This window comes from Podarcis gaigeae (genome assembly GCF_964106915.1).
Source record: "Podarcis gaigeae genome assembly, chromosome: 1".
Lineage (NCBI taxonomy): Eukaryota > Metazoa > Chordata > Lepidosauria > Squamata > Lacertidae > Podarcis > Podarcis gaigeae.
The window spans coordinates 99,483,068-99,494,985 of NC_139678.1; the positions used below are offsets into that span (position 1 = coordinate 99,483,068).

Here is an 11,918-nt window from a genome sequence, read left to right on the forward strand (position 1 = left end):
GAAAAATGTTCAAACTCTGACTAACTGAATCTGTGGACATACTAAACAAGCTGAATTCTAAGGATCCTCAGTGTCAGAAAGTGGCCGGGCTGCATGCCTATTTATATATTTTACTGCTAAAGCAATATGAAATTTCACCTTTAAAAAACCCACTCACATTTTGACAATGACTTCTCTTCCTAGGGAAGTGAATAAACATGAAGTGGCTTTTAAAAGACAACAACTGTCTAAATCAGATATTCCTTAAAAGCTGCTATTAGTTCCATGTAACATTATGCTAATATGCAACTACAACCTAAGAACTGCTAAAGAGTTTCTTCCTGCACACAATTATATTGAAAAATCCAATTATATGTTTAAATAATGACCTTGTGCCTCTAGGCCTAAGCATTGCTTTGTGCTTCTTTACTCACAGAACAGTTTCTTCACTTACCAACACAACCTATTGAAAAAAGTTCAATTACATTTATGAGCTATTGAATTCTGCCTCAGTGTTTGGCTACTAATATCTGACAGAAAGATTGCTCACATTTACTATATATGTGACAAGCATTCTCCTTAATAAATGCGCTGTATTTTGTTAAGCAAAATCTATTAAGTAGTGTCTGACAAATTTATAATTATTTAAATATGTATGTTGGCCAAGTATCAATATCATGAGGGTGCCTCTGCCTTTTAAGAGTAGGGCAGGAAGGAAAATGCACAGCTTCCTTCTTCACTTCACCACTCTGAAAAACAAAACTGTAGCTGGTGAAATTCAGCCTTCTTTACAATGCTTAAAGGCACATGTCCTGGTTACTGGGGTGGCAGTCCTTGTAAGGGCTGGATGACAACCCCCCTCCCTCTTATTTTCCTGGCAGCAGCACTCTCCCTCCCTGTGTGAGTTGTTTGTCGCTGCAGAGCAATGTAGGAGTGTTTGGCTGATCCACCTGTTTGTGGGTTTTTCTGCCTACTCCATACCCCACAAGTGTCTCAGAAAAAACAGGGCATCCCATTTGTTTCATGTGAGAGCACAGTTTCTTGCAAGTGATGGAGTTGTGGAGATGGTGTACCAAAGGCAAACGCAAGTTTGAGAAAGCCAATACAAATACACACTTCTGTAGCAAACTTCCCTCTGAATTATACTTGTTCTGATTGCATCCAAAAGTGGTTGATAAAAGCTGTCTCTTCTGTACCCTGCATATGACTGAAACAAAAACAAAAAAAGATATTGCATTCCCTGTCTTTTATCTTGCTTGTCAGCACTGGACCATCCCTCTGGTTCTGGAAAGCCTTTCATTTTCAAGGGCTCAGGGACAATACAGCATTCTGTGGTCATGTGTATCTCTATGGTAGAGTTGGAGCCATTAACACATTTGCTGGCCTTAGCCAAAGTACTGTATTATAGCCATAGGCTCTCTGTCTACAAAACAGGGATTATGAAAAAGGGTGACGTCACCTACTTTGGGAGGGAGGAACTCAAGTGGTGGAGCAAGTCGTCTTAAAGTGTTGGCCTGGGGAGGGCTGGGATTTATCCCTATACTTCTCATTTACTTTAGTTAGGCTAATGGGGGGGGGTTCAGAATATTGTTTTGTTTTTAATCTAAACATACACACAGAGAGAGAACAGATTATAGCAGGCTCCTGAACACCTCACATGCCTGACCATATATTTGTTGAGATTATATAATGTCGGGTGCCTCATATACCTTATGCAGGTCTACTATGAGTTATAACATTACCAGAGGGCAGAAGGGGCATTGAGATTTGGAGCATTAAAATGTCTCCATATATGCTGACAGTGATAAAATATTGTTTAATGTCAAAATAAATACACCTACACCTACCAGGTTGGTCTTGTGTTTTTAAATGTCTCGTGGACCTTTAAGGTTTTCAAGGTCCATTAATGATAAATTTTGAAATTTTGTATTAATTAACAAGTTTTAAAATACACACACACTTCAAAGCACAACTGGTTTCAAGCTCAATGTCAGGAGTATACGCTATATTACAAACTAATGAAGATAATGGGAGTTTTGTTTTAACTTCATTTGGAAAGATGAACAAAATATTATGAACAGAATACTATGCCATTTGAGGTTAAAAAGTGAATGCTAATTAAGGCTCCTGTGTACCTTCTCAACATTAGATCAGTACGTAGTCCCTGTAATTACAGGAGAAACACTCACAGGAGTTAGTATTAAGCTTATGCAGATTTATAACTTTTGGCAGAATTGTTCCTTTAAAGTGTAGCAGAGAGTTAGTCATAATTATACAAGAATTGAGCGTGGGAGAGAATAATTTGCACAGCACACTCTGCCTCAGCAAAACATCTTTGTCCTCTTATTTCAAGGACCATTGTTTTTAATAAAGGGTGAAAACTAATAAAGAAATGCTCCCTCCATTCATTTTACTCATAAAATATAAAATCCAAGGGTAATCATGTTGAAACCAGGTTAACATACTGTATCTCACCACCAAAGGAACACAACTGAGCAGCCGAGAACCTGCACAAGCAATGCTGACACCAAACCCTACATATATTAAGTAAAATAGAAACATCGCCATCTGACCCCACCCCCACCCATCTTTTCCCCCTCCACCCCTTTCCCCCTTTTCTTCCTAATGTCTCAACAAATGAAACTGATTTGTAAAAATGTTACATGGAAAAAATACGAGAGACATACATACATATAGAAAGTGTGCACAAACACACTTTACTGTTCCGGGGTATCTGAGTAAAATGGTAACCTGACCCTTGAGAAGCACATACAGGTGAATGAGGAAGTGAGAAAGAGACACTCTTCCAACTTCCTCCTTCAGCTCTATGTCCTTTTCACAGGAGCAAAGGAAGCCACTTTCAGCACCTCATAACCAAGGGGGTAGTGAATGAAGGGGGTGGCTAAAAGGCTTCATGGGCACCTGGGCAAGACCTTAAGACAACAATTATGCCCATGGAAGCCATGATGGTGACCCTGTATAGCAAATACAGCTTCATATTCTTGTGGGAGCAGCTGTTGGCTATGCCGCAGCTCCCATACTGAAGTTGGAGTAAATGCAGAATTATGGATGGGAAGACCAAGGTGCATTAGAACAAAGATGGGGAACCTGTGGCCCTCCGGATATTGTCGAGACTGCGATCCCTGACCACAGACCATGCTAGCTGATCTAATGAGAGTTGTAGTCCAACAACATCTGGAGGTTCACAGCCTCCCCATCACTGGATTGAAGCACAGTACATACTTCACACATCTTAAGTAGCTGGAGGCATGGTTTGGGCTGTGTTTTCAAGAGTTAAGGGGAAATGTTTGAGTCATAGTAGTTTGGATACTGTTATTTACTTAGGAGAAGCATATTTGCTATGCAAGCAATGGATAGTGGGATGGGGAGCTCACATGCCCTTTGGTCAGCTGCATCACTGCTGATTGCTAAAAGGTATACAGGGAAGAAAGAGGTGGTCAGGTTGGTGTGGTGCGTATACACCAGCAAAGCCAACATCACAGTGCCTCCCCACTACCTGCTATCAGCAGTGACACTACTGACCTGAGGTCAAAAGAGTGCCACCATCTCACTACTTGTCCTATGTATCACCTACTTGTCCTGTATATGTTTACTCAATGTAGTCAATGGATAATAGAAAACTGTGTATGCACACCAATTTATTCTGGGTCCCCCCCCCCCCATATATTCAGGTATTTTGCATGTATTCCTTTCCAACCTATCTTACTAATGAACAACGGTGGGGTAGAAGATAGACTATGACTGAGTGACCCAGGTGAAAGTCCCCACTCAGTCATGACACTCACAAGGAGACACTCTTTCAGCCAAACAGAGCTCACAGCATTGTTGTGAGGATAAAAGAGGGCAGACAAACATGCACACAACCTTGAGTTTCTTGGAAAAGAGTAGCCTAGAAATGTAATAATATTTTAATAGCACGCATTAATGAAACACAGGTGGGGGGAGACATTTAATGGGATCAACCATCACATCAAAATCCTTTTTGAGATGCTTTTCACATCAGTTTGTGTGCATCAGGAAGTTGCACAGAATTAAAATATGTGAATGTACAGGGAGGTGCAGCAAACTGTCTTTACACTAATTCAGAAGTAATTTCAAGAATTCTCCATGTGTTTGTGGATGGTGCAGATATAAACAATAGTGGAATGGATTTAAGTAGGGGAACCCACTTATTCCTCTATGTAATCTTCTGTAGAGATTTGCACCGAATGGGGTAATATAACCGTGATCTTGACATCTTCTTCCTGTGACTGTAACTGCATACATTCATAATATAGATTAATAAAGCAAGAGGGAGATTTGTAAGTATGAGAACAGACAACTCAATATTGAAGCACTGAAACAGCTTTATTTGAATTTGCCCATCTTACAGCCGCTGAGAATACTTCCCGTCAGATTGACAAGTTGAAGTTCCATGTGGCAGAGCACTGTACAGCTGGTTTCTGAATGTTCTGCTTCTAACACCCAAGTATTAATAATGAGATTGGAGCCCAGCCTAAAAACACATCCAACAACAGCAATTGCTGAAACGCTTTGGGATCAGATTTTTTTAAATAAAGAAGGTTCACGAACAAGGATTAAAAGAAAAATGGCTATGTTAATAACCCTGTCTTTATTGCATCGGCACAGAATAAGCCCATATTTGGTACACCTCAACTGTCTGTTAAACCACAGCAATTCTGTTTTAAAGTTGTTCCTGCATTTACTGACATGTTACTAAAGAAATAAAGCAACATTTCTCTTAGATGTGTGCATTCAAAAGCAACCCTTGACTAGTTTGTAGGTGTCTGGAAAATCATTTCCATAATTTTTATTCATGGTGTTTTCCTTAGTGGAATTCAAACTAGCTTTAGAAGAAGAAGATAAACAAAGACATAATCTATGTGTGAAAGGGCTTGAGTTATGCGGCAAAGGCATCTTGCTGGTATAACATCTGTCTGCTTCCCTGTACAGTGTGTTTTCATGTCTGACAGTGCAATGCCTCTCACAAGCATCAGTACATTGTTTGCAGGAGAGATGGTTTAATTTGAACAGGCTATACTGAAGATAATGACACTAGAGACAAACAAACTAATAGTTCCCAGTTAGACAGCTGTACAACCCATCATCAAAAATCACCAGTCGCCTGCCATAGAGAGTAATTGTTGAGTTCACTGAAACAATTCTATTAGTAACACGCCCAATTTTACTAAAACCTAACAGACTTCACTGGATGCTGCATGTATTTCTAAAATGTTGGGCAAAGACATCCAAAATATCTGATATTTATGTTAAAGGCCTATATTGGCATGCTGCCACTTGGAGGAATAACATGCAGTTCTGCTTCTAAACTTCAGAGCCCCATGTGGCTTGGAGTCGCACACACACCAAACCAGACTCGGAGGTGATTTTTTTGAGGCCTTTCTCTGAATGCCCCCACCAAATTTGGTGAGAGGTAACTACCAGAACACAGGCCTTTTGGGCAGTGGTGTGCCAGATATGGAATGCCTCCCAGGCAGGTTCACTAGGTGCCATATTATGGTCCTTTTGATGTTCCCAGTCATTTTAAATTGATATTTAGGTGCTTTTAAAACACTGCTTTATATTGTTTGCTGCTGGTGGCTTTAGCTCTCCTCTTTCTGTTGTGATTGTTTGCTTTTTAAAAGGCGTTCATAAATTGTATTGTTCACCATTCAAAGAATATTAAATAACTGGGTGGTACGCAAATGTATATATAAACAAGCACGACACACCGTAACACACCAACAGTGGAAAAAGTTGGGTGCAAGTTGACGATCCATGTCCTTTCCATTATATTTTCAAAATCATATCACAGATATTTGGCCCCACGTTCTCAAGCTGCATGGCTACCATTCTGTATCCATTTGGGACCCATCTTCATCAGAGCCCAGCAGAACCCTTTGCCTACCCAGGAGCCCATTTCATTGCTGTGACTGCAGTATCAATGGAAGGACTGAGACTCAAGTTAGTTAACAAGTACTGACAATCCAACAGGTTGTTCTGCTGTCAAGGCTCAGCAAACCTATCTGCTGATGTCAACACAGTGGCTGGCAGGATTTGGAAGCAAAAGTGCCATTCCTATAAGGAAGCATGTCCCCATCTGAAAGTTTAACTTTCAGTACTCTAAAAAGGAAACTGTTGATATTATGCATTTTTATTATTTTTTTAAAAGGAAGCTTGGTTGCCTAAAATAAACTTTATGTATTGCTTTGATTAAGCAATCATTTTTAATTATTGTGTCATCCCTACAAGATACTATTGTCACATTGGCAAAACTTGTAAGTCATCAACAACTCATAGTTATCTTAGATATGTATATTACCTAGTTTGACAAGCTGTGATATTATTCTATGGCTTCTAAGTAGGCTACATAGAACTGAAAAACTTTCATTAAGAAATTCTGACATATTCCACATTACCAACCCACTTTCTCATAGATACTAATCCCATTCTCCTCCCCAATTTCACCAATCTCCTTTTTTATATTTATCTAAGCCTTCTTAATGTAATCATTATTTTCCACTGCCACCACCACCAAGTTCATTCCTAACCATAGTGTCTTACTTTGGATATTCTGCAGCCTACCCTGGAGAACTGATGTTAAATAATAACCATCGCTTGAATGGCTTCTGCAACCCATATAAAATGTTACATGGTGTAGAAATGTCACATCAGGCCCTCTTATGTTTCAAATCCTTTTTAGGTTGAGAATGTATGATTTGTTTAAACACAATGTGCGGATTCTTAATTTGCCCTGCAATTCTCCTCTTTTATCCAACATGACATATTGATATGATGAGCTAGTTGATACTAAGTGAATTTGATTTGGCGGGTATAATTTACAGGAATGTTGTCTTTTTAGGACTAGATTGATTGTAACTTAAACAGACATAGTACTTTATCACATAGGACTAAAATACTAGCAAGCAAAAACTGACACATGCACACACACAAACAACACACCAAAGCAAACATTAAAGCCGTAATTTTGAATGTGTAAATAAACAAGTGTCCACTAATCTCACATATAGTGAATATGGACTTTCACCTAACGTTCTACAGAAGGTTTCCAAATGTACTTGTATACCAGATGCAGTGATGGTTTCAACCTACAGTAGCTGAAATCTGGTCTGAGGCTTTAAAAGAAAGCTTGAGAGATTTTGGAATACACACCAGGGGTTGGGGCAGAAGATGCGTTTGGGAACCAAAGACCTTTTGGGATAAGGTGCTTAAGGATGATATTCCATTCACTGATCTGACAGGATCCACATGTAACTTTCAGGATTTAGTTTTGGGAGGTGGTGAGTACTTACCTGTTTTTCCCCTCGCTTTCTATCAAGTACGTTTCAACTGAAGGCATTTTTGAGGGCCAAAGTGTTTCTTTTCTTTTTTGGACAACCAGGCAATTACATATATATATATATATATATAAATTCTGCTTCACTTGTAATGTACAGTGCCTATTTAATTTTTGAGAGCCAGCTGGGAAATTGACCTAACAGGTTTTGGTAGTTCAATTACAGCAGAAACAAGGGACCAAAATAGCATAACTAAAAAGCATTTGTACTTGTTCAAATGAGTTTGAAACAGGCGAGTAAACAATTTGGTATCTGGTCTGCAGAGCACAAGAAAAAGAAAAGAAAAGTTTTTCACAATGTAAATTCAATTTCCTAAACAATTACATTTTTGAATGGGAATCTAATTAATTCCTTGTAAACTAGATATGGAAATATTCAATGCATTCTCATTTCTTGCTTGCTTTGAGACTTGCACAGTTTAGGAAGCTATCCAAGTTAATGGGATTTGCTTTGCATCCATTCTGAAACAAGATATGCCATTTGAGTCCTGCTGGCCACTAACCTTTCTGAGTTTAACAGCTATGAAGAAGAAAATATAAACCATGCTTTGATATATATATACTTCAAACCAGCCACCACAACAAAATAAAGGAATCCTACATGTCCTCGTTATTATTACTAGGCATATGGGTAAAATAAATAAATAAAGCAAAGCAAAGAACCTTCACCCAACTATGAATGCACTGTATCCTTTATATCCAAGCAAACTAGGACAATTCCCTTCCTGTATGGGCTCGATCCGTAAGCCAGTTAAACTGGGATACTTGGACATCAGTTGCATCGAATACTTTTAATTTTCAGTCTTTGACTTAAACGGTTTACGAATCAAATGGAAAATATGAACAAATATAGGACCTTTCACCTGATGCTAAACATGTTTACTTGGAAGTAAATAATGACTGAGTGCCCCCCCCCCCAAGGATGGAAGCTCTAACACTGAACAGGCATGAGATCATAGGACCACCACTTTTCAGAGCTCCTGTGCTTTTAAAAGCAGTGTGGTGGGCAGAAATGCACGAAAACTTGGTGAAATTTATGAAACTTGTGATTTTCTGTCTATTTTGCATCTTTTAAAGTTGCAAGAACCCTTTCAGAAAAAAGGTAGCAGCTCTTTTTTTTTAAAAAAAGATACTCATTTGAAATTAATGAGCCTTACATGTTCCAAGTAATGAGTTTAGAGTGAGGGATAACAAATCAACTGAAATCTGGTTTGATGATTAGGCAATAAGATTGGAACAGTTCTGTCCAACAAACATCTACTTGCTATTAATTTCACTGGAATCTGCTTCCAAATATATTCATTTGGTAGGTTTCATTGAAATAAATGGGCCTTGACTTCAGGGAGCTATATTTACTACTGAGACAGACATTTGCATAGAGTATTGGAAGGCAATCTAAGGCTACAATCCTATGTCCATTTCCCTGGCAGTAAGTCCCATTAAATTCAATGGGAGTAAGCATGCACAGGATACATAAGCATCCTAAAGTTGAATATCCTGGATTAAACAAACAAACTCTTGTGTATTGCTGGACAGTTTTATATAGTCCTGCATGAACACTGAACTGCTTAAATGAACACTGATGAAAAGGAGTGATTCCATAGGGTACTTTGAAAGCAATAGCTAGTCAATAGTTGCAGAATTATGCTGCTGAACAACTTGTACTTTCACTAAATCCTCAGCTAGCGCTGGATAGATTTGCAGTATGTGTGTGTCGGATTTCAGAGTATCAGAGAGATGCATCACTCACTGTTACTGCCTCTTCTTTCTGCCTGGTAGTAAAGCTATTGTTTCAGATCTATAGATAATTGCTGTCATATAAACACATCCATAGCTTTCTCCTCATTTACCTGGGAATCACAATTCTATGTAATAGCACAATTCTAAGACATGTCAACTAAGAAGCAAGTCTCACCAAGTTCAATGAGGCTTACTCCCAGGTAAGTGTGCCTAAAACTGCAGCCTAAAGCCTTCAGTTGACCCAATTTCCTGACTCCTGTGTAGTACTATATGTCCTTGAGAACCTAAATACTTCGGGAGTATTCATAGCATATTCTGTTACACTTAAACCTTTACTGATCAGTGGAGATGTAATTAGAATCTGGACATTTTCCTGTAATGAACTGCATGGTACTTGACTACAATTTACAAAGTGTCAAACCAGCAGATACTCTTGATAGAAAGTTCACCTGATCTAGGCTTAATTTTGTGTGTGTGTGTGTGTGTGTGTGTGTTTAAAACAGAGCCTGTATGGCAAATTTAGATGCTTTCAGCCGTTCAGAAGCAAATCCCATATGAATTCAAAGGGGTTTAGTACTGGGGTTAGGATTGCAGCCTGATCCACCTTAATTGGTCTGACCTCCAAGACATTGTGCATAAGATTGTACATAAATAAAGCATCCTAATGCCACATATATGCTGTGTGTGTGTGTGTGTGTAAGTAAAGGTGCAGAGGATCCAGGTGGGAGGCAGCCATCCAAAACACATTTCCTGCCAAGGAGCCCCACTGAAGGCTACAATTCTAAACGCACTTGGAAATAAATCCCACTGTAATCCACTGGGTTTACTAAGTAAATTCCTCAGGATCAGGGTGTTAATAAGCTATCCTACTCAGGATAACAGTAGGAGGCAGTTGACTCATTCAAAATCCTGCTGGATTGTATCTATGCCAATATTTAATTTTGCAAAACTGGCCAGGTGGAAAGGAAAGGGCACTTACTTCCATGCAAGCTATGTTAAAAATCAGGGGGATCAAGAGGAGCTTGGGAAAAGAGTAACCGGCTCCTTATTCGAAAGTGGTACAGGAGGAACCCCCGGCGGCCGAAAGCCTTCGTGAGCCCCAGAAAACCGAGCGAGCGAAGTTTATGATCTATTGCGGTCCCCCACCCCACCCCCAACCTGCCCGGCGCACAGCAGCCGCGCAAGAGCTAATTTCATGCGCGGAAGCATGAAGGAACTGGAGGGGTGGGGAGATAGAAACTGGTTCTTGGAGAATGGGACCATCCTAGAAGCCTTACAGGGAGTATTTGAGGGGTGGGGTGGAATAATAATAATATTTAAGTTAAAGGGAGCCTGGAAGCAGAGCGAATTCAGACCCAAGCGGGCTTTTTCAGGAGCTCTAAGGAAGAAAGCGAAAGGCGCTACAGAACCGAGAGAAGCTCAAACTCCCAGGGATGCAACACCATCATCTGCAGAGCCGCAGCCAAGTCAACGCCGCCGCCGCTGGAGAGGGAAAGACTTCGCTCGCTGGAAGGGGTGCAAGCATACAAGCATCTCTCCCCCCCCCCCCCCACCTGATCTTGATCCCAGCCGAGTGGGAGATTATAGTTATTTTAAAAACAAACAAACAAACAAAACAAGCGAAGCGCAAGATTGTCCCAGGGGCAGCTGGTCTGCAGGAGTCTTAAGTGAAGTTTGCGCTACTTTATCCAGACACAGAGCCGTCCCAAAAAAGAGAGAGGTGGGGTGACACAGAAGAGGTGGCACAAACCATGCAAGTCAGACGCCTTACCTCCTTCGGCTCCCACTGCCAGGACCTTAGCAATAGGACATAATCCCGAGACGGTGAGGACGGCGAAAAGGAGAAACTCGGGCATGGTCGAGGGAGGGGAGTCTCGCGTCCTCCTGCTCCTGTTTCTCCTCCAGGCTGCTGCTGCTGCTGCTTGCTGCTCTTCTTCGCCCTCTTTGGCCGCCGCCGTTGCTCGGTTGCACCCTTCGCTTCAAATAAAAAAAGAGAAAGAAAGTCACTGAGCGGCAGCAGCAGCGGAGACGACGACGAGGAGGGTGGCAGGCAGGCAGGCTGGCTGGCTGGCTTGCAAGAGAGCAGCACGATTGGCAAATGTCACGGGGGTGGGATTGTGCGCCAGGAGCCCAGGCTGCGCTGCCTTGCCTCGCCTCGCCTGCCCGCCTTCTCCGCTGCTTCCAGCAGGATTACGAGGTGGATGTGTGAGAGAGCCGCTTGTGTGTCTCGACTTCTCAATGCAGAGTACGTCTGATCTTACATCACGCAAGAGGGGCAGTCAGAAAGAGAGAGAGAGGAAGAGAGAGAGAGAGATGCCAGAGGATGGGAATCTCACTGATTAATCACGGAAGCCGCCATCCTCCAGCTTGGGTGTTCACATAAATCATATCTATTACTTAGTAAGAGGCATTTAACACAACAAGAAGCACACCGCTTCAAATGGAAAGCCCTACAAATCAGACCGAGGCGGTCCAGCGAGGGGAGAGGAAAGTCAGCCGTCCACGGATCCCTTTGGGATCTAGGTGCGAGAGAGACTAGATCTGGGTGGAGAGAGAGGGAGAGGGAGAGCGCTCGCTCGCTCGCCTCCAGCAACAAAATCGGGCGACTGCCTCCTTCCTTCCCGGGAATAGCAGCGAGCCGTCTAAGTATCCCAAAAGCCAACACAGGCAGGCAGGCAAGAATGAAGCCTTTTGGGAAGGGAAGCAAAGTCAGCTCGTTTTTCTGGTTGGGAAATTGGTGAAATGGCAAAGGAGGGGAGAGAGCGACGGGAGAGAGAACCCAAAGTTCTCAAAGACAGCGCTGTCGGACTCGTTGCAGAAT

The 11,918-nt window shown here is 41.4% G+C and overlaps 1 protein-coding gene across 1 annotated transcript in view; it reads right to left on the minus strand.

Annotated features, from left to right (window-relative positions):
- LRP1B (LDL receptor related protein 1B) overlaps positions 1 to 11,518 on the minus strand; it is a 755,078-nt gene extending 743,560 nt beyond the window's left edge. The window contains exon 1 of the mRNA XM_083702321.1: positions 10,869 to 11,518. Coding sequence (XP_083558447.1) covers positions 10,869 to 10,953 — 85 coding nt within the window. The 5' untranslated portion in view covers positions 10,954 to 11,518. The remainder of the gene's footprint in view (positions 1 to 10,868) is intronic.
- Positions 11,519 to 11,918: the final 400 nt, after the last annotated feature.